This window comes from Marmota marmota, unplaced genomic scaffold, assembly GCF_001458135.2.
Source record: "Marmota marmota marmota unplaced genomic scaffold, marMar, whole genome shotgun sequence".
Lineage (NCBI taxonomy): Eukaryota > Metazoa > Chordata > Mammalia > Rodentia > Sciuridae > Marmota > Marmota marmota.
Window position 1 is genome coordinate 53,570,590 of NW_025999968.1, and position 24,032 is coordinate 53,594,621.

The following is a 24,032-nucleotide window of genomic DNA, read 5'->3' on the forward strand; positions in this document are numbered from 1 at the left end:
GCGCAGAAGTTGGAGCAGCGGCGGCACTGGTTGCGCGTGTGCGGGGCCCGCCGCGGCCCGCGGACGATGCTCGCCCTCCTGAGCGCGACGACGCTGGCGCTGGTCGCCGGGGCGCCTTGGGTGCTCCCCGCAGCCGCAGGTGAGAGACCTGGGATCTCGGCGCAGGGCGGGTGGCGGGAAGCTACTAGGGAGACCGACGTCTCTGTGTGTCTGGTCGCCAGTGCCTGAGTGGTGTGGGATCGGGGCCTCAGCGCTCAACTTGAACCTGATGTGGGCTCGAAAATCAGACTGGAGCCCTGGCACCGCTAGCTTGTTAGCCAGTGTACGCGCCCCGCGTTGGGGGCACCCGTAGGCCACCAGCCCTGGGGCCGCGCCCCGGCCTCCCACCCTCGGAAACCAGCTGTGCCGGGGCCTCCTGTTGGCGTTTGCTTCTTTTGGAGAAATGCTTGGCTCTGCTGTCAGGCTTGATAATAAACAATGTGTCCTTAAAACGCACTTCCTCGATTTAGTAAACAGTTGCCCCCAGCCCCGGGATGGAGTGAAATAAGTGTTGAAGGAATTTCTCTGCCCGCAGGATCCTCATGGTCTAATAAAAAAAAAAGAATAAAAGAACATCTGGGCATGCCTGTGAACCCAGCTACTAGGGAGACCGAGGCAGGCGGATCCCATATTTAAGGCCAGCCGCAGCAACTTAGTGAGACTCTATCCCAAAAAATAAAAAGGGCTGGGGATGTAGCTCAATGGTAAAATTCCTGAGTTCCACCCCCAGTACCATTTAAAAATAAAAAAGAAAACTTGCAAAAAGCCACTACTAGCTTCTTGCAAGTCATAATACTTAGCTGGGATGGTTAGCATCAGGGGGATGGCAACTGTTGTTTAAGAATTGAGAGAAGAGCTGTGCGGGGTGGTGCATGCCTGTAATTCCAGCGCCTGGGGATGCTGAGGCAGGAAGATCCCTAGTTCAAAGCCAGCCTGACAAAAGTGAGGTTGTAAGCAATTCAATGAGACCTTGTCTCTAAATAAAATACAAAATATGGTCGAGTACTCCTGAGTTCAATCCCCGGTACTCCTCCCCACCCCCCCAAAAAAAAAAGATCGAGAGAAGAGAGGAAATTTTGTAGTGAAACAGGGCCAAGCATCCCAGCGCAGGAATCCAGGAGGCCTCTGAGGCTGGTAGTAGGGTCAGAATACCTCTTTTTTAAAAAAACTCTATACCTGTGTGGTGCATGATATAGTATTCCTCAAACCCTCCACAAATAGTAGCTAATAGTGTATGGGTGTTAGGATCCTGGTACAACCCATGATAATTTCTTTGAAGTTTTTTATGAAAAATTTGCATTAAACTCATATTTGCTTTAATAGAAAAAGAATTTCCCCAAAATTTTCACGTAAATTGACCTTCAAGGAAGATGCGCACAGAGAAATTCATTTTAGACTAGAGAGCTATTAAAATATGATTTATAGGTACTTAGCATTTATTTACTAACTATGTACGAATCACTAATGTGAGTGTTTTAGAGATGCAAACTCACTTAGCTTTCAAAACCTAGAAAGTATTGTCCCCATTTTACAGACCTGAGAGCTTTAAGTAACTGCATGAAACCAGTCAGCCACTGGTTGAGTGGGAAATCATATCCTGAGAGTCTGAAAGCCTTATGTCTTAACCAATCTGGACTGTTTCTGAGAAGCCAAACAATTTAAATTCTTGACTATCCACCTATATGTTAAGAGCCTACTTATCAGTTATCTTTAGCTAATGTTCTTTTTCTCCAGAGCAATAATAATATTCAAAACTAAGTGAAATGTTAACCCAAATTTGAGATTGTAATGTTGGTCTTTCAAAAGTCATAGAAATATGCATACTTTTTAACCTATTAAATACAATTCTAGGACCCTAGTCTAAGAAAATTGTCCAAAATGTAGGAGGAAGTTTGCATTCATGTTTGTATGGATGTATGTGTGTGCATTTACATCAGATTTAAAAAGATAATTGTGTAGGCTTTCCATTGCTGGGATGAATATCCGAGAAAAAACAAGGAGCATTTTGGCTCATGGTTTCAGAGGTTTCAGCTCATGATTGGCCAGCTCTATTGCTTTAGTGAACCTCACAGCAGAAGGATGTGGCAAAGCACAGCTGCTCACCTCATTTCAACAGGAAAGCGGAGAGAAAGAAAAAGGTGAAGGAGCCAGGGCAAGATAAAACCTTGTAGGCATGCCCCCAGTGAACCACTTCCTCTAACTAGACCTCACCACCTAAAGTTTCCACTACCTGCCAATAATGCCATCAATATGTATCCATCCATGAATTAATCCACGGATGAGGGTAGAGCCCTTGAGATTCAATCAATTCCTAAATACAACACTGCTGCATTGGGGATTAATTCTTCAACACATGAGCCTTTGGGGGATATCCAATCCATAACATTCTGCCACTGGCCCCAAAGGCTCATGTTCATCTCTAAGCATCCCTTAGTTTTAACAGCGTTTCTCAAAAGTCAAATCTAATGTTTTCTCTCAACTCAAGGCAACTCATAGCTGTGATTCCCTGTAAAAATTGAAAAGCAAGTTACATACGTTCAACATACAATGATGGGACAGGCACAGGGTAAATATTCCCAAAGGGAGAAGTGGGGGATAGAAAATAAGGATGGGTCCCAAAGCAAGACTGAAACCCAGCAGGGCAGACGCTGAATCCTGTAGCTCCATGTCTGTCATCCAGGGAACAGGTGATGAGATAGGAGCTACATGATTTGAACAACCCCACCCCTATGGCTTTGCTGGTTGCAGCCCACATGGCCTCTTTCTTGGGCTGGCTCTGCTCACTGCCTGCACCTTTTCTTGGCAGACAGTCCACATTACTCTCATCTGTGCCTTCCTGAGGTCTCCATTGAAGCTTTAGTTTCACTCAGTGAAAATCTCAGTGGGAACCTCATAACTCTTACATTCTGCATTCCTGCAAAGCCAGCACTGTGGGGATGATGCCAAGGTCTGCTGCCAGTGGGAGCAGTAACCAGGTCTACTTGGACCATGACTGCAGCAGCCTCTTAATGCTTGGGAAACTGAGCATGGTGAAACAAATCCTGGGGCTATAGCTTCTTAGGTGGCCCTGTGAGTACAGGGTACCCTGTACTCTCTTCTAAAAGCAAATTGTCTCAAAGGAGTTTATACTTTTACACCCTGAGCCTGCTGTAGGCAGAGACTGGCCAAGCCTGAGATGCTTTCAAGACATCTTTCCTGTTGTCCAGGTCAAAATATCCATTATCTCTTTAGTGGCACTAATTTCTTCAGCAAGTTCACCTTCCTTGGTCACAATTCACTGGCTTCTTTCCTGGACAAACTCAATTTGTCATATCTTTTCACTCTGATTCTTATTCCTGATTGTCACTGACTAAAAAACAGCCAGCAATAGCCATGCCACCTGAAAAAAAGCCATGCTGCCTTGAAGTTTCCCCTACTAAATTAATTTGCCCATCATTTTTAAACTGAGACTCATGTAAGGGCTCAGAGCATAGACAAAATGTAGACAAAGTTCTTTGCCAGTGGAACATGAAAGGCCTCTAGTCCAATTCTCAACAGGGTTCTTGTTCCCAAAGCACAGTCTTTACTGTCCACTTTCCTATCAGCATTGTGGTCTTCTGTGCTCCCACCAGAATTGCCATAGCTCCACTTAAAACATTCTGAGGCTTCTCTAGCATATATCTCCAAACTTTTCAAAATTCTTCACACAAACCAGTTCCAAAAGCTTCTGAATCACATGGTTATGTATAGTCACTGCAAAAACCCCACTCTTGGTACCAATTTTCTGTATTAGTCAACTTTTTGTCACTGAGACTTAAAATAGGAAATATTTATTTTGGCTCATGGTTTCAGAGGTTTTCAGTTCATCATTGGCTGGCTCCATTGCTTTGGACCTGAGGTGAGGCAGAAAATCATGGCATCAAGGATGTGGTAGAAGACAACAGCTCACTTCATGGCAGCCAGGAAGCAGAGAGAGAGGAAGGAGAAAAGATCTATCCTTCCAGGGTATTCCCCCCAATGAACACTTCCTCTCACTAGGCCCCACTACCTTCAGCTTCCGCCATTTGCCAATAATACTATTAAATATGAATTCCTCAGGGCTGGGGTTGTGGCACAGAGCTAGAACGCTCCCCTACCATGTGTGAGACACCAGTTTCAATCCTCAGTACCACATAAAAATAAAATAAAGATATTGTGTCCACCTGTAACTAAAAAATAAATATTTTTTAAAAAATTTAAAAAAATATATGAATTCCTCAATGCATTCATCCATTGATGAGTCAGAGCCCTCATATTGCAATGACTTCCCAAAAATCCTACTTTTGAACACTGCTACATTGGGGACAAAGCCTTCAACACATGACCCTTTGGGGGACATTCCAAATCCTAACCATAATGATAGTAAACTCCACTGGCCAGAGTTTAGTAATTCATGCTGGCAGTCCCAGAACTAGGGAGACAGGCAGGAGGAGCACCTGAGCCCACGAGCTCGAGACCAACCTGGGCAACATACACAAACAACAACAACAACAACAAAAGAGATTAGTGTGAAAGGTTAGAAGCAGCCAAAAACATTAAAAAATGCCCATTTATACATTTTGCATGCTAGAAAGGTAAAATAAATTTTATTAAGAAGAGATTGCTGATGCACAGCAGAATCTAGGAAAATTGAAATCTTGTTTGATAACTATTATCTCCAAGTTCATGTTCACTTTCTAATAAGTTTTTTGTTGGTCTCCCAAGTGCCAAGATGACTCTAACTCTAGGATCTCCTTCATTTAGCAATAGAAGGATTGCAACCTTGAGTACGTCCCTGAATCTCCCCATCACATTTCCTCTGCCTCTCTCAAGGCCTAGAATTTCTTGAATTTGAGTATTCTGAACAGTATACTATAAATATTACAAACACCACCAGATCTTTTGTTAACCCCTGTAAATCCAACTACCACCTGTTGGCTGACAAAATCTATAAATTCCAACAAATTGGGTAGGAATCAAGTTAAGAAAATAAGGGTAAAGAAATTTGTTCTTTTTAAGGGATAGAGTTGCAAAGATTTTTAATATGAAACTTAAAATTGAGGTGGAAAGACCTGATTACCCATTTAAATTCTTTAAATCAAAAAATGTTTTCTCAGAGTTTCCTCACCTGGCACTGTGGCATACACCTGTAATCTCAGCAGCTCTGGAGGCTGAGGTGGGAGGATTGCAGGATCAAAGCCATCCTCAGCCATTTAGCGAGGCCCTAAGCAACTCAGGGATACCCTGTCTCTAAATAAAATTCAAAAGAGGGCTGGGGATATGACTCAGTGGTTGCCAGCCTGCCCCAGGGTTCCATCCCTGGTACCGGGGGAAAAAAAAAAAAAGATCTCCTCTTTTGGCCCCATACCATATCTAACTGTAAAATAGAAGAAACAATCCCAATAAAAAATGTTCTACAAGGACCTTTGTGGTAAAAATACAATAAATAAATCCACCTGTAAGGAAATAATATAATTGTAGAAATAAACGCTAAACAATATTAAATTTATCAGAAATAAAAGGTAGTTTTTAAAAATTAGAGCTTCCAAGTAAATTATCTTTATATTTAAGAAATTTCTGGAAGCCCAGCTGATTATCCTGAAACATACAAATGTAGTATGATGCTATATAGACTCTGCCTTTAATGGTTTGAGATGTGTGTTTCACACAGAGAAGCAGTTGGTAAAAATATGTATTTGGGGGATTCTGGAAATATAACTGGAGTAGAAAGCGAAAGGGTCTCTCTGCTCCCCACACAGTTGGACTGGCGTACTCTGTCTGGTGTGACTGTTTCAGAAGTCTGGAGTATATTTTGAAGGCTTACAACATCAAGGGAAAGACTTAGATGAACAGAGGTATCTATATTAATATTAGTAAAAATGTACTTCACACTATTGTTGACATAAAATAATGATTCTCCTTTAAATGAAGTAAGAAAATAGTTTATTCTAAGCCATATATGAGTGACCACCATCTGGAAACACGGGTTCAAGTTACCCTGAATGACATATTTCTCTGAAGTTCAAATGTTACTTGAACTTTTATAGCCACAGAACAAAGTCATAAATCAGTAATGCATTCATTTACTACATTGGCGGGGACATTGCACAGGCAGGTTAAGGGAAAAGGGAAACTCTGACCACTGGACTGGGGTGGTATCTTGCAGCATTCTTGACCAGAAGATCAGTCAGGTTGGGGAGCTGTTCTTTTCCCTAAATGTTATGAGGTGAGTTTTTTTTTTTTTTTTTTTTTTTTTTATAGGAAATCAGAAGTAAGGGCTCGTTTTCTCAAGGCCCTGGGGCAGCCTTTACCTCAAGCCCCCCACCCTTGCCTCATCTCCTTTCAGGAGCGAGAGCTTGCCTGTGTCATGTACTTGCTTAAAGAGTTCCATTGTAATATAGGTTTTTTCTTCCAGAAATGCCTAAGTTCACACAAGAAAAGTTATAAGAGACAGATATTATATTTTAATTAAAGCTTCAATACAGCCAGGAGACATAATAGTTATGCAGATTTGTGTACCTCATGGCAAACCATCAAAATACCTGAAGCAAAAACTGGTGGAATTGAAGGGAGAAGTAGACAGTTGTACAATAATAATTGGGGACTACAATATTTACCCCTCTTGAAAATGAATAGAACGACTAGACAGAAGATAAGGAAACAGAAGACACTATCAATAAAAGTAAAAAGTCAACCTACAAATGGGAGCAAATATTTGCAAAGCCTGTATCTGATAAGGAATTGATACCCATGATATATAGAAAGTTCCCAAAACTCAAGAACAAAGTAACCTAATTCAAAAATTACCAAAGGAGTTGAATAGATATTTCTTCAAAGAAGATGCACAAATGAAAATATGCTCAACATTGCTAATTGTTAAAGAAATACAAGTTGAAACTACAAGATACTACCTCCCACTCCTTAGAACGGCTATTATCAAATGAGTAAATGTTGGTGAGGCTGTGGAAAAACTGGAAGCCTTGTGCACCGTTGGTGGGAAGGTAAATGGTGCAACTGCTATAGAAAGCAGTATGGAGGTTCTCCAAAGAGTGAAAAATATAATTATTTTAAGATCTAGTGATTCCACTTCCAAATGCATTCCCTAAAAAATTTAAAACAGAGTCTCCAAGAGATACGTGTATATCCATGTTCATAGCCACATTATTCACAATAGCTAAAATGTGGAAACACCAGAGTATCCATCAATGAATGAATGAATAAGCAAAATGTGGTATGTAAACAATTGAACACTGTTAAGCCTTTAAAGGAGGGAAATTCTCACATTTGCTCCAACACTGACAAATCTTGAAAACCTTATAAGTGAAATAAGTTAGCTGCAAAAAGGAAATACTGTATTATTACACCTGTATGAGGTATTTAGTCAAAGTCTGAGAGATGGTCAGTAGAATGGTTGTCAGAGCTGGGCCATGGGGAATGGGGAGTTATTGTTTAATGGGTATAGATATTCAATTCTCCAAGACGAAAGGAGTTAGGAACATGGGTGGTGATGGTTGCAGTGTTATCAATGTATTTAACGCTTACTGTTGAAGATGGTAAGTTTCACATTATGTGTATTTTACCACAATTTTTAAAATTGGAAAAAGTATATTCTGCACTCAACAAGTATTTGAGAGCGGAGAACATCTACTGAAGTGTGAAATTGAGTGGTGCAGATTAAATGACATGAGTGTAAGAGAACAGCAAGATCAACATGAGCTGCAGTGTTCAGGGAAGTTTCTCTAAAGGGGTCAAGAACTGGGTCTTGGAGGATTTGGGTCATCAGAGAAGAAGAGAGGTACACTGCAAATTGGAGGGGCCAAAAAGGGAAACTGAGGAAGGAGGTAATCCAATTGGTAAAAGATATTTATTAGTAGTAAAAAATAAGGAAAGGGGGCTGGGGTAGTGGCTCAGTAGTAGAGCATTTGCCTAGCATGTGTAAGGCACTGGGTTCGATTCTCAGCACCACATATGAATAAATAAAATAAAGGTCCATTGAAAACTTAAAAAATATATTTTAAAAATATAAGGAAGGTTCATAGATGGGAATCCTCAGAAATAAACAGAAAACCTCAGTCGACATATTCAGAAGTTGAGAATTTTTTAGGTTCCTGAGGGGCTCAGCTGACACAAATATTCATCTCTGTCTCTCAGTTTTGTTATGTGAGTTCTGAAAACAGCTGTCAACTTTGAAATCACATCTGTTCAATTCTCCATCAGAGTATGTGAAGCATCTATCTCTGAAAAGGATGTGAAACCAAACTGAGGCTGTTAAACGGTTGAACCTTGTGTTTCTGATGTCAGTATTACTTCTGAGGCCAGAGTTCTTTTCAGTTAAAGGACAAATTTTTTTATGGATGGAAAACTTAACCTTTTTTCCAGGTCTCTCAGATGGAGAAATATAATTAACACACTCCCGTGCTGAAAGCAAACATTAGGTTTTAGATTTATTAAATATAGCAGCTCACCCCTACCTTACCCACAGTTTTCCTTTCCATGGTCAACCAGGGACTGAAAATATTAAGTAGAAGTTTCTAGAAATAAGCAGTTCATAAGCTTGAAATTGTGTGCCACTTAGAACATTGTAATGAAGTATCACTGCATGTTGCCTGGGACAGGAGTATCTGTCCCAACATATTCCTTGGTGGACTTTCGCTCCAGCATAGTCTACCAGTTACTCTTACTTTACTTACTAATGATCCCCAAAGCACAAACTTTTATTACAGTGTTGTTGCAATTGTTCTATTTTTGTTAGTATTGTTAATCTCTTACTGTACCTACTTCATAGATTAGACTTTACCACAGGGTGTGTGTGTGTATGTGTGTGTGTGTGTGTGTGTGTGTGTGTGTGACAAAGAGGTGGAGGCAGAAAATGGACTGTATAGTGCTCAATTCCATCTTCAGTTATTTCAGGCCTCCACTAGAGGTCTTGCAATGCAACCCCCATAGATAAGGAGGAAGTATATAATACTTGTTTGAATGTATTCACTCTTTAATTACGGATGCGAAGGGAAGAATAACATTTTTTAAAATATCTGTATAGCATCTACATAATTTTGTTTCTGATTGTCTTTATAGGTGAAAAAAATCTACAGCCACCTGAGAATATAGAGGTCTACATCACGGATGACAACTTCACCCTGAAGTGGAACAGCAGGATTGAGACTGTTGAGAATGTGACCTTTTCAGCAGTTTATCAAACGTAAGTGACTCTACTTACTGATTTGCCAGAATGGTGTGGATAATATTTATGATTTTCCCATTTTTTGTTGGTACATTATAATTATACATAATGGTGGGATTTGTGTTATGTTTGTGCATGCACACAATGTAACAATATAATTTAGCCAGTGTCATCCCCAGTATTTCCCCTTTCCCTCACCCCAGTCCCTTTCCTCTATATTACTGATCCACCTTTGATTTATCTGAGATTCCCTCCACCTTCCTATTCCTTTTTTCCTCTCAATATTATTATAACTTTATCACCATAATTTTAGGTTTGGGAAACATTTCTTTTTCATGTATTAGAAATTTTCTGTCTTCATATTTGTAATCCATTTCTACAAATAGAGACTTAGTCAAATTTATCTTTGAAGCAAAAGAGATTTGAGATGAGTGTGGTAAAGGCTTTTCTAGCCCACAACTACCTCATACTTTCTCTGCTCTGGATATTCTGTGAAATGTATGTTAGTGTCTGAACTAGAGCATGCCTTGAGGATATGAGAGAGTACCCAAAAAGGCTAATCCAAGGTCTTGGAATAAGTAACCAGACCTCCTATGGTCAGATTTTCCTATTATCTCCATCATACACAATATTTTAAATTCAGATACAGTTTATAAACTATGTTGGACTCTATTGAAGTTTCAGGGTTTCTTTCTTGGTACTGTCTTTCTGTTTCATAGTTGCCAAGAGAGTAGGCAGGCAGGGCTTATGGAGAAAATGTTTACAGAAGGGGACCCAGCTCAGGACCTATAGCCCTGGGCCTTTCATCTGGTGTCAGGACTCTGTCTGCTAACTGTGGTCCACTGTCCAGGCAGGAGAAGACAGTGAAGAAGCAAGGGGTTAGGGCCTTCAGAACCAGGGTCCCACCACTTCAGCCACAGCCATGACATTGTGGTTCTCCAGTTATTAAAACTGGAATAGCAGGGGCTGAGGTTATGGCTCAGCAGTAGAACGCTCACCTAGCACGTGCAAGGCCCTGGGTTCAATCCTCAGCACCATATATGAATAAATAAATAAAATAAAAGTATTGTGTCTAACTACAACTAAAAAATAATATTAAAAAAAACTGGAATAGCAGTCTGACAGCTTTGAAATTATGTGTATGTCTGTGTATGTGAGCACATAGACATTTTTATCTCCAGAGATTTTCTTTAAATTGAATTTTGCTACCAGTTTATTCTTTAATTCAGAATCTTCTTATGAAACGGTTGCCTGAGGTATAGAGGGGTCATTTCAGGTATGCTTATAATGAAGAGCAGGGGGCCATTGTTCTCACACCTGCGTTCCTTCTCACATTGCTTATGCCAGATGCTCTAGTTCATCATAATCTTTGACCCTTCCACTCTAACTTTTGCATCAAATGATTTTTTCAGTGTATTCTTACCCTATTTTGTTCTGCTAATTTACAAACAACTCTCTTTGCTGAAATATGTCAGAATATACATTTGGATTGGTGTAGTGTAGTGCAGTGTAGTGTAGTGTGGACTCTAGCCAGGCTACTTGCATTGAAACCCATCTTCTGCAAATTTTCTGACTAAAACATCAGTGTGTGTAACTTCTATCTAAAATGGATTGTGATGTATGTAACCTGCAGCACTCATTGTTTTGTTATAGTTAAAGCTTCGTCCCAGGGTTTCATAAACTGACTTCCAGATCACTCACGTATAATCGAATCAAGCCTTTATTGAAGCACACCAGTGGCGGCTGACCAGAACATAAAGCTGTTCCCCTGAACAGCCCCGAACAATTGCAAGGGCACTCCTTATAAGCCTGAAAACCGCAAAAGGGATGTTCAGGGGGTCTAGACAATGCAAGCAAGCCAGGTTACAGAAGCGGGACAGTGCAGTCAAGCGGAGGGAAGCCTAACCAATCACAATTAGCCCAGTCACCCCAGTTACAGAAACAGAGCCCCGTTACCCTAGTTACAGAAACAATACCCCATTAGGTAGTTTTGTGTTCTTAAAGATTTCTATAGCAAAAGGAAAAAAAAAACATCTTGCTCCAGTCATGACTCTTCTACTTGGCATGGTTGTTTTACAGGATGAAGTCATAAAACAAAATGGAGTCACATTTGCTCCTACTATCACAGTTTCAGTCAATAAATACTGGATGCCTTCTATGCTAAGCACTCATTCTGAGTGCCCAGAAGACCTCAGTGAACAGGAGAAGTAAAATAGTTCTCTTTCACAAGTTACATTGTGAAACTGCTTTTATGAAATGAATCTTACATTGGTTACATACTCCCATTTCACATTGAATTCTGTTCTGATCTAATTATTGGAGATGATAAAGATTTTCTAAGAAAGTATAAAGGTAACTTTACTGAAATAGTTCTCTTAAGTGCAAAAGCATTTTAATAAAAGTTTTACTGCATTTTCTAAAGAGAAAAGAAGATAAATATAAAGAGTGAGCATGGACCAAAACCATATTAATATATTTATTTATTTGTTATTTTTACTAGTGCTGAGAGTGGAACCAAGGCCTCGTGCATCCTAGGCAAGTGTTCTACCGCTGAGTGACACCTCTAGCCCCTGCCCCCTTTTAAAAAAGAATACATTCTCAAATCGTATAAACCTTTTTGGTTGACAAGTTCCACTGAAGGAAATTGTTCATGCTAACATTTTAAGTTTTTTTGTTTCTGATGGTATAATAAAAGAAATGATGAAGACCAGGAAGCAGAGGAGTGATTTGGTTTGGGAAAGGGCAAAGGAAACCCCTAAACCGCACTGATGTGTGAGGTCTGCCTTAGGACAGATAATCTATCTATAGAAGAACAGAGGGGATCATCAAATCCAATTTTCAATTAGAAGATCCAAGAACAGAAAGTAAATTGCCAGAAGTCATACAACTGTCCTTTACAAAGCCAGCCAAAATCTGCTTTTGACTTATGGGTTATGCATATCTCTGCTTCCATGAAATATTAATGCAGCCACCCATAAAATTATATTATAGAACCTTATTAAAAATCAATTATATTCTGGGCACGGTGGCACATGACTGTAATCCCAGCAGCTCGGGAGGCTGAGGCAGGAGATTGCAAGTTCAAAGCCAGCCTCAGCAAAAGTGAATCGCTAAGCAACTCGGTGAGACACTGTCTCTAAATGTAAAATACAAAATAGGACTGGGGATGTGGCTCAGTTGTCCAGTACCCCTGAGTTCAATCCCTGGTACAAAAAAAAAAAAAAAAAAAATCATATGTCTGAATGATTCCGTTTTATATGTAGTAGCTTGGTTTATAGGTATTGGAAAAGAGTGGAAGGGCACATACTAAAATGTTAACAGGATGTGAACTCAAGTAGAGGAAATAATGTCTTAAGCTAGCTTTATAACATTAGTAAGGGGAAAATGTATTTGACACTATTTTGTCTGACATGTGCTCATTCATTCCCTTGCTTTTCACTTAAAGACCTGAGGTGGATGACTGGATGAAATTGCCTGGCTGTCAACACATTGTGGTCAACAAATGCCACTTTTCTCCTCTCAGTTCAGATGTTTATGAAGAAGTTAAATTGCAAATAAGAGCAGAAAAGGGAAATGACTCTTCTTCATGGAGTGAAGTTTACTCATTTATACCATTTGAGGAAGGTAAGAAAAGTAAAAGTTGCCATCTGAATTATATTATATTCTTTAGTAAATGTTGCCAGAATAGTTCTCTTTCCAAACCAATTGATTTGCAAGATGTAAAATCTCCTATTATTAAAAGAACAATGCCTTTAAATGCCTTTAAATCTCTTTCTTCCTTCTGCTCTGGCCCCATTTTTATGCTTTCTTTCTTTCTTTCTTTTCTGTTTTCTTACAGTAGTAGTTCTCAAAGTATGGGTTTATCATTGTTTTTTGGTTTTGTTTTGTGGTATTGAGGATTGAACCTGGGAGCATTCTGCCTCTGGGCAGTTTCCCCATCTCGTTTTTTAAAATGTTATTTTGAGACAGGATTCACTAAATCATCCAGGCTGGCCTCAAGCTGGCACCTCTTGCCTCTCTAGTAGAAGGGGTCCTGAGACCAAAAAAGAAGCACAGCCCTGAACCAAACAAAAGAAAATGATCTGCACTCCCTGTCTGTGCTTCATTTTCCCCATTCCCTCATCATCCCTTTCCCTTTGAGCCTTCTTCCTCCTTGCAGTACTAAACTCATTCTTCTCAAGATCATGAGCGACCTCCACGTGCAGGTGAATTTCCAGTTCTCTTCCAGGTCAGTCACCTGGTGATGCACGGATGTGGACTTCTCTCCAGCTCTCTAGAAACACCTCCTCTTCTGGATAGAAGGCATTTCTAGGGCACTTCTCCTTCCTGGTTCTCCTGCCCACTGGTTGTCCACTGACAGTTTTTTTACTCCACCCAGACTTTAAATGTCAGACTGCAGGGGCCAGTCTTTGAACTTCTTCTCTGCTCACTCCAACAGTAATCTTATGGCTTTCCAGATCGATTGTCTGTATGCTCCTGCCTCACAAAATTGTTTCTCCAGCCACATTCCTTTAGACTTGTATCACCACCTTTATTCAACACCTCTGGATGTCAAAAGTCATCTCACATTTAAAATAGTCAAACAGAGCTCTCCATCCCCCCTTAAAACCTGCTCTTTTCCTGCAGTCTTTACCATCTCAGTTAACATCAGCTGTGTCTTTGTTCACACGAGAGCCCAGAGTGATCCTTGACACAGCTTGTCTGTCAACACATTCTGATTCATCTCCAAAGTATACCTGACTTCCCTCCCTTCCAGCCTGAAAACCAAGCCACTTTCATTCTTCACTTGATTTCTTACTGGTTTCCTTGCCTCCTCATATCTTAACAGGATGCTCTTTCTAAAACCTGAGTCACATCTTTTTTTTTAATGATCTTTTTAAAATATTTTTTTTAGTTGTAGTTGGACACAATACCTTTATTTTTTATTTATTCATCTTTATGTTTGCTGAGGATCAAACCCAGGGCCTCGCATATGTGAGGTGAGAACTCTACCTCTGAGCCACAGCCCCAGCCCCTGAGTCACATCTTGGTACTCCTAATCTTAGCCCTCAGATGACTTCATGGACTACTAAGGCTTCGAAGTTCTTCTTTCACATATAGCCTCTAGCCTCCTCCCAAATCTGTTTCAACCACTCCCAGCCATTCTAGCAACTTCATTGTCTCCTGAAAAAGTTAAGCTCATTCCCATCCTAGGGGCTCAGCCAGAGTGACTTTTTCCCTAGATATTTGTATGACCACTCCATTACTTTATTCAGGCCTCAGCTCAAATGTATCTCTCAAGAGATATGCTAACTAGCATATCTAAAAGAGCACTTCCAACCATTCTTCATCCCTTCATATGACTTTATTTTTCTTTATAGCACATGGCATTTCATATGTTAGTTTATTTGAGTTTTTTGCCATCTCCATGAGAGTGTAGATCCTCTGTTTTGCTCTGTTGGGGACACAGTACTTGTTGACCTGACATTAAAGAAGTGTCATAGTAATTGTCTTGTTCCTACAGCTCAAATAGGTCCTCCAAAAGTACATTTAGAAGCTGAAGATAAGGCAATAACAATACACATCTCTCCTCCTGGGACAGTGGACAATGTTATGTGGTCTTTGGATGTTTCAGCCTTTACATATAGCTTAGTTATGTGGAAAAACTCTTCAAATGTGGAAGTAAGCATTTTTTTTTTACCTTTGTTAATGTGAGAGAAAAAATTAGGTGAATTAATTGTAAAATTTGTCTTTATACTTTTATGAAGAATAGACCTCTTTTTTTTTTTTTTTTCTTAATTATAGGAAAGGATTGAAACAGTTCATCCTGGAGATAAAATTTATAAACTCTCACCAGAGACTACTTATTGTTTAAAAGTTAGAGCAAAACTACTTTTGTACAACAAAAATGGTAGCTATAGTCCAGTATATTGTATAAATACCACAGGTAAGGAGAACCTTTTGCTTTAGAACTATTAACTATATTTGGCAATATATTTATTTGGAATTTTTCCCATAGTCACTGAACCATGTGTTATATGATGGTTTAATAGATATTAACACAAAAGCATTATAACAGCATTTATATAAGTTAAAAACATTATTTGGGATTTTTGCCTCAAGTAAATAAATAGTAATGAAAATTAATTCTACTTAAAAGTCCAAATATTTTATAATGACCAAATGTTTTTAACTTGCTCAAAATCCATAGAAGGGGGAGATAGTTGATAGTAGAATGGTTAGTCTTTCAAAAAGATATACCTCTAAATGAAATGTGAAAATATAGCATCCTTTTATATCTAGCTTTTGATATCTTGCCAATAATTAAGGTCAAGAGTGGGAGATTAGAGTTGTTTATTATTTTAATTATAAACTTAACACACTTTCTTTCTTAAAAATCAAAACAATGCAGAAGAGTTTAAAGTGAGCTTTTCCTCTCTTGCTCTCTTACCCCCAACTCTGTTTCCCAAAGGTAAGCATTGTTAGCAGTGCATATATATACTTCTTTTTAGGACTTATAAGATGTAATTTAGGGGTTTTGTTTTCAAATTAAAAGAGAATCCTGATGCATATGTTTATTTTATAGCTTGCTTGTTTAACCCAATATGGTGAGGATAACTTCTGTATTAGTACATACAGATCTATCACAGTCTTTTAAATGGCTGCTTAGTATTTCATTGTGTGAATGTACACCACAGCTTAGTTGTTACCTTGATGATGAGATGTAATCCTTTTATCATTTTGCCCATGCTGTTAAAAATTTTGCCATATATTCTTTAACTAGAGTAAAATCGCATGCTATTTAATGTATGCTTTGGTTTCTAGCTGAAAATAAGCTGCCTCCACCAGAAAATTTAGAAATCAGTGCTGATAATGAGAACTATATTCTAAAATGGGATTATGCATATGTGAATGCGACCTTTCAAGTTCAATGGTTCCAGTAAGTTCTTTTCCATAAACTTCCTTTTTCCCAGTGTGTTTTGATTATTCTTTCATGCCACTTCAGCTACCTGAAACTCCTTGCACCTACAGTGACTGACTGAGAAGTAGGCATGACACATTGGAAATTTGGGGGATTTAATTATAGCTCCAGCTATGCCCATAACTAGCTGGTTGATGTTGAGCTCATGACTTAACCTTGTGGGCCTCGGTGTCTTCATCTGTTACAAAATGGGTATGTTCTAATTCCTAGGGTTCTTACTGGCTCTTTTGTAGATAAGTGTGACTTTAGTAGCTTTTCTTTCTTTCTTTTTTTTTTTTTTGGTGCTGGCGGTGGAACCCAGGGCCTTGTACATGATAGGCAAGTGCTCAACCATTGAGCTACACCACCCACCCTAGTTTCATGTATTATTTCCCCAATCAGGAATGCTTGATTTTTGACCCTGACCTTTCTTCAGAGCTCACTTTTCCCATAAGTGTTTGAAATTTTTTCAAGCTACTCACTTCAATCTTGTTCAAAAAGTTAACCCTCCTATTTTCTTTAGTGGTTTTGCTGAATTTTTATGGTGATCACATTAGTGGGAAATTAAAGAAAGTTGAAGAGAACAGATTTTTTCCTCTTTATTGGCAAATAATTATACATAACAGTGAAATTTGTTATAATATATTCATATGTGCACACAATAAACCAGTATAATTTGAACAATTTCATTCCCCAGTACTCCCCTTTCCCTCTCCTCCTTCCCCCAATCCCCTTCTTCTATTCTACTGATCTCCCTTCAATTTTTTAAAAATTTGTTCTAATTGATTATACATGACGGTAGAGTGCATTTTGACACATTGTACACAAATGGAACACAACTTCTCATTCCTCTGGCTGTATGTGGTGCAGAGTTGCACCAGTAGTGTAATCATACATGTATATAGGGTAATAATATCTGTCTCATTCTACCATCCTTCCCATCCCCACAGTCCCACTCCTCCCCTCACTCCCCTCTGCACAATCCAAAGTTCTTTCATCCTTGCCTACCCCACCTACCCCACTATGGATCAGCATCTGCTTATCAGAGAAAACATTTAGTCTTTGGTTTTTGGTATTTGGCTTATTTCTCTTAGTATGATGTTCTCTAGTTCTATCCATTTACCTGCAAATTCCATAATTTTATTTTTCTTTAAGACAGAGTAATATTCCAATGTGTATATGTACCACATTTTCTTTATCCATTCATTTGTTGAAGTGCATCTAGGTTGGTCCCATAGTTTAGTTGTTGTGAATTGAGCTGCTATAAACATTGATGTGGCTGTGTCACTATAGTATGCTGATTTTAAGTCCTTTGGGTATAAACCGAGGAGTGGGATAGCTGGGTCAAATGGTGGTTCCATTCCGAGTTTTCTGAGGAATCTCCATACTGCTTTCCAAAGTGGTTGCACCAATTTGCAGTCCCACCAGCAATGTGTGAGTGTACCTTCTTCCCCACATCCTTGCCAACACTTATTATCTCTTGTATTATTGGTAATTGCCATTCTGACTAGAGTGAAGAGTTTTGATTTGTATTTCTCTAATTTCTAGAGATTATGAACATATTTCCATATGTTTGTTGATTGATTGTATTTCTTCTTCTGAAAAGTGTCTGTTCAGTTCCTTAGCCTATTTATTGATTGGGTTATTTGGGGTTTTTTTGGTGTTACGTTTTTTGAGTTCTTTGTATATCCTGGAGATCAGTGCTCTATCTGAGGTGCATTTGGTAAAGATTTTTTTCCCATTCTGTAGGCTCTCTCTTCATATTATTGATTGTTTCCTTTGCTGAGAAGAAACTTTTTAGTTTGAATTCATTCCATTTATTGATTCTTGATTTTACTTCTTGCACTTTAGGAGTCTTGTTAAGGAAGCCGGGTCCTAAGCCAACAAGATGAAGATTTTGGGCCTACTTTTTCTTCTATTTGGCATAGGGTCTCTGTTCTAGTGCCTAAGTTTTTGATCCTCTTTGAGTTGATTTTTGTGCAGGGTGAGCGATAGAGGTTTAATTTCATTTTGCTACATATAGATTTCCAGTTTTCCCAGCACTATCTGTTGAATAGGTATCTTTTATCCAATGTTTGTTTTTGATGCTTTTGTCTAGTGTGAGATTACCTTATTTATATGGGTTTGTCTCTATGTCTTATATTTTGTACCATTGGTCTACATGTCTATTTTGGTGCCGATACCATGCCATTTTTGTTACTATTGCTCTGTACTATAGTTTAAGGTCTGGTATTATGATGCCTCCTGCTTCACTCTTCTTGTTAAGAATTGCTTTGGTTATTCTGGGTCTCTTATTCCAAATGAATTTCATGAAATTCCAATTTCATGATTGTTTTTTTCTAGTTCTGTGAAGAATGTCATTGGGATTTTAATAGGAATTGCATTAAATCTGTGTAACAGTTTTGGTAGTATGGCCATTTTGACAATATTAATTCTGCCTATCCAAGATCATGGGACATCTTTCCATCTTCTAAAGTCTTCTTCATTTCTTTCTTTAGTGTTCTGTAGTTTTCATTGTACAGGTCTTTCACCTCTTTTGTTAGATTGACTCCCAAGCTTATTTGGTTTTTGTTTTGTTTTGTTTTTGTTTTTGAGGCAATTATGAATGGGGTAGTTTTCCTAATTTCTCTTTTTTTTTCTTTATTTTATTTTTATGTGGTGCTGAGAATCGAACCTAGTGCCTCATGCATGCTAGGCAAGCATGCTACCACTTGAGCCACATCCCCAGCCTTTCCTAATTTCTCTTGCAGTGGATTCATCACCTGTGTATAGAAATGCATTTGATTTATAGGTATTGATTTTATATCCTGCTACTTTGCTGAATTCATTTATTCTAGAATATTCTGGCGGAATTTTTGCTTCTTCTAAATATAGAATTGTGTCATTGGCAAATAGTAATAGTTTGAGTTCTTCTTTTCCTATTTATATCCCGTTAATTTCTTTTGTCTAATTGTCTAGCTAGAGTTTCAAATACTATGTTGAATAGAAGTGGTGAAAAAGGGCATCCCTGTCTTGTTTCAGTTTTTCGGGGGAAAACTCAATGTTTCTCCATTTAGAATGATGTTGGCCTTGGGCTTATCATAGATAGCTTTTATAATGTTAAGGTATGTTCCTATTATTCCTAGTTTTTCTGTGTTTTGAACATGAAGGGGTGCTGTGTTTTGTCAAATGCTTTCTCTGCATCTGTTGAGCTAATCATATGATTCTTGTCTTTAAGTCTATTGAGTGATGGATTACATTGATTTTCTTATGTTGAACCAACCTTGCATCCCTGGAATGAACCCCACTTGATCGTGGTGCACTATCTTTTTAATACGTTTTTATATGTGATTTGCCAGAATTTTATTGAAAATTTTTGTGTCTGAGTTCATCTGGGATATTGGTCTGAAGTTTTCTTTCCTTGATGTTTCTTTGTCTGGGTTTGGTGTCAGCATGATACTAGCCTCATAGAATGAGTTTGGAAGGGTTCCCTCCTTTTCTATTTTATGGAATAACTTGAGGAGTTTGGGTATTAGTTTTTCTTTGAAGATCTTGTGGAACTCGGCTGAGAATCCGTCTGGTGAGAGAGCAGATTTCAACCTGGCCAAGTAGAAACTAGCCAATATGGATGAGGTCTTGATACTGCATAAATTAAATAACTGCATACAGTTTATATCGACTGGAAAATGTCAGGGGATGAATAGAGAAGGAGGAGAGAAGAGGAAAATCATAAGGAAGGAAAAATGGGTTTTGGGGAGACTGGGGATAGAAAGAAAGATAAATACTGAGAGCAGAAGAATAGAGGGACTAACAGCCAAAGGCAGGGAAAGAAAAGTGACAAGGTGAGAAGGACAGAGGAACAACAAGGGTGGAGAGGAGTCAGTGCTCATCTTCTCTCCTCTTTACTGTGATCCTGGAACCAAGGATGGCTAGTAGGAGGGGAGCACATCTGCACAGAGGAAGACAACCTCACCAGGAGACTGTGCAGTGACCTTTTGTGTCTACTCCACTTCCAGATCCATGCTAAAAAACAGGGCCACGGGGTAGAGCTCAGTGATAGAGCGCTTGCCTAGCGCGTGCAAGGCGCTGGGTTCAATCCTCAGCACCACATTAAAAAACAAATAAATAAATATAAAAAATAAATAAATAAAGGTATTGTGTCCAACTACAACTAAAATATGTCTATATAAAAAAAATAGGGCCATGGAATAGAGAAGGAGAGGTGATGCCCCTGAGCTTCTCTTGGCTGCATGGCGCACTGCACAAAGCACTGAAGAGGTCAAACAAACAGGAGGAAGCCTGCGAGTCCAGAAACCTGTGGCAGTCGGCTGACACTGCTCAGCCACGTGTGGCTTAGGGCAGAGCAAACAAATTATAGCAGTTATAGAAATCAAAAAAGTGAAAGTAGATAGGGCTGGAGAGCACAGAAGCCACTTGGAAGGAGGTCCGATAATAACAAGGCCTTGATGTGGATAAGTGGGTGAGAGAGGGTCACAGCAGGAGGGAAATCAGAGGAATAGGAAGACTTAAAATGAGGTTGGGGAATAATTCATTTTCTGTTGCTCTGTAAGGAATTACTATAGATTTAGCAGATTAAAAATAGGCATTTTATCTCAAAGTTTCTGTGTGTCAGTCCAGGTATGGCTTACCTGAGTCCTCTGGTCAGTAATCAGGGTGTTGCTAGGATGTAGCTTCATCCAGCTCAGGGTCCCAGGACAGGTCTGCATGGTGCCTCTTGGAGGCATCAGGGGAAGGGTCTGACCTCTGTCCCCTCTTTTAAAGGATTCCCCTGAGAGATCAGGCCACCCAGCACAGTGTCTCATTTGATTAACTCACAATTAGTGATTTGGGACCTTAATTCCATCTGTAAAATGCCTCTGCCAGATAATGTTACCTAATCCAGGGGGAGGGGGGCCCAAATCAGATTCACAGGTCCTGCTCACACTGGGGTGGGGGCTCATACAGGATGTATGTGCAAAGGTAGGGACATTGGGGCCACCTTAAGATGCTGCCTGCCACCGTGGGGAGGGTGTCCTACAGGAGCAGAACTCAAGGTGTGGAGGAGCCATGAGAGAGATGAAGTTGGTAGGATGGGAGAAGATGGGGCTTACCGTGGGCCATCCTGTGTATGTTTGGGAACCATTGGAACATGAGGTCTGTGTTTGAGGAAGGTGTGTATGGCTGCATCATATTTGGAGCAGTGGGTTCAGATGACACTCAACATGAGGAAACGAGTTAGGAGGTTCTTGCAGTTCTAGGCCTAAACTGAGATGCTCTTTGCTGTTGGTTTGAGCAGCAGTTTCTTAGTCTCCCAGCCTTAGTCTCTCCGTGCCTGTCCTTGGTTTAGGCACAGTGTAGCCCTAGACCGTGCGTTTCTGTTCCAGCACTTACACAGGGGTGTGTGCAAATGTGTTCAGCAACTGGTTGGTTCTCCTGAAGGGAAGAGCCCTATTTGGACTACTGGCTGAATTTTGTGATGATGGCCACTTTCAAACCACGAGCATCCTGTTCCTGAACATGGAGCTGGAAAGATAAGCACAGTTGGCACTGGTATATGGGATTTTTACCATGTAGATACAATAGAAATAAAGAGCCTCAAGTATGTAGATGATAAAATATAGTAAAATCTCTAGGGCAAGATTCAGTTTAAATATGTATTATCTTTGTCTTTAATACATTTTTTTTTTTTTTTGTAGTGCTGGGGATTGAACCCAGGGCCTTGTGCATGTAAAGCAATCACTCTACCAACTGAGCTATATCCCCAGCCCTTTAATACAATTCTTAATTGTAAGAGTATATAATTAGATTTTTAATAAAGGCTCTATTTAAAAAACATCTTGGAACATTCCTGGAATTATAGAAGTTGTTTTTGCACATGGTCAAGCCACCTCTGACACAACACTACTCTGGAACAATCTTTACCTTTCTTTTGTATTGGATAGATGCATCTCCTCCACTGTATCATGAGTTTCCCAAGGGTGTGGGAGCTGCTTGTTTGTGTGACTTTAGCCTCTAACAGCATACTGTAAGTATTCAGTTCATACTTACTAAATTAATGTGTTTGAATTTAAAGAACATTTTTTGTCTTACAGTGGCTTTCTAAAAATTATTCGTGGGACCAATTTACATAAATGGCAACAAATACCTAACTGTGAACACATCAAAACTACATATTGTATCTTTCCTCGAAAACGTCTCTCAAAAGGAATTTACTATCTTCGTGTACAAGCATCTAATGGAAATAGCACATCTTTTTGGTCTGAAGAGAAAAAATTAAATACTGGAATATACAGTAAGCCAATGGTTTTTTTCTTGAAATTATAATTTTTCAATTTGGTGCAAATTCTTAAAATTGTTTTAAGATGTATAATTACATATTTATCTTTACAATTTTTTTCTAGTTGTTATACCTCCACCAGTCATTAGCATGAAATCCATTAATGATTCACTGCGTGTCTATGTCAGTGCTGCAGAAGGGTCAGTGAAGCAGCCTTACCCTCTAATTTATGAAATTATTTTTTGGGAAAACAGTTCAAATGTTGAGGTAATTATACATAGTAAATTTTGTATTCAGGTAAATAAAGCTGAGTTTAAAATTTGGGGGAAAATATTAGACTCTAAGACTGTGTATTTAACTGTGTGCCTATTGTAGTATGAAGAATGTCAGCATTTTTCCATGTTTTTGTATGGTAGAGTTATGGATTACTTGCATCTGAGTCTCAGGTTGCTTTTAAAATAGATTCCTGAGCCCATTACTGCTGAATCAGAACTGTTCCTAACACAATTCCTAGATGTTCATCTAGAACAGGACTTCTCTACGCCATTACATTGGGGCCAGATAATTCTTGTGACAGAGCCACCCTATGTTTTGTAGGATGCTTAGTAACATCTCTGAGCTCTACCCACTAGATGCCAGTAGTGCTCCTCCCAGTTATGGCAACCAAAAACATCTCTGAACATTGTCAAAAGTCCCCTGATGACACCTCCAAGGGAACAAAATTGGTTCTTAGGGTCAAAAATATCATCATGGTTTGTGGCCCTCCTAGAGGAAAGCATGTCTCCAAAGTTCAACTTTATTTATTTGTGTTTAATTTCATGTTGGGGGAGGAATTTTTTTTAATTATCTAAAAAGTCTCTGCAGAGGAAGTGTAGTGAAAAAAAAAATGTTGAAAAACACTGGCAAACACTGCATTTCAGAACCACAGACAGAATTTGATAACGCCACATCAGGTTATACACACAATTCCTTGTGTAATTACAATCAAGGAATCAACTTCAAATACTCAATGTTGGTAAAATCTGTAACTTTACTTTCTTTTGGAAACTAGAAGCAAATTGAAGTGACTCAAATGCTTCCATTTTAGCTGTCTGACCATAGCTTAATTTAGACCATTGAGAAATAGCCATATAATTAATCTTAGGCAAGGTGTTTTGCCTGTTTGAAACTTTATTTTGTCTTCTCTAAAGTGGCAGTGATCATGGCAGCTGAATTTTATAAAAGGATATTTCTAAGATTTGAAAGAATATACATAGCACATTACTTTGACAAACAGTAGAGGTTCAGTCAATTGTAGTTGCCTCCCTATCCCGTACTGCAAACATCAATCATTATTATAAGAGCAACTCATTTATTGAATACTTAGAATTTATCAGGTATCATACTAAGTATTTTACATGAACTACTCCAGTCATTCCTCAAAACAACCCTGCCACACTGTATATTCAGTTTCATTGTTGTGCAGCAGATACTTAGGATTGCATAGTCCCTGCCTCATTGAAGTTGGGTCTTAAGTGTGCCAGCATGGCTTGGCTTGGCTCTCATGCTTCTCCTCTTTTCCAAGAGAAAGGCAATTTATCTAAATAGTCCATGGTCCAAGGAGGACAAGAGACTGGTGG

General features: G+C 39.1%; 1 protein-coding gene across 3 annotated transcripts in view; it reads left to right on the plus strand.

Moving 5' to 3' along the window:
* Positions 1-6: 6 nt before the first annotated feature.
* The window catches only part of Ifnar1 (interferon alpha and beta receptor subunit 1), a 30,251-nt gene continuing 6,225 nt past the window's right edge, over positions 7-24,032 (plus strand). For 2 of the 3 annotated variants that reach the window (XM_015478703.2, XM_048803608.1), the window contains exons 1-8: positions 7-139; positions 9,112-9,235; positions 12,663-12,841; positions 14,721-14,878; positions 15,002-15,143; positions 16,022-16,136; positions 22,229-22,428; positions 22,538-22,680. In XM_015478703.2, the coding sequence (XP_015334189.1) occupies positions 67-139; positions 9,112-9,235; positions 12,663-12,841; positions 14,721-14,878; positions 15,002-15,143; positions 16,022-16,136; positions 22,229-22,428; positions 22,538-22,680 (1,134 nt within the window). In that variant the 5' untranslated portion in view covers positions 7-66. Of the gene's footprint in view, positions 140-9,111; positions 9,236-11,717; positions 11,753-12,662; positions 12,842-14,720; positions 14,879-15,001; positions 15,144-16,021; positions 16,137-22,228; positions 22,429-22,537; positions 22,681-24,032 lie in introns of those variants that run through there. The other variant, XM_048803609.1, reaches the window with a different exon arrangement.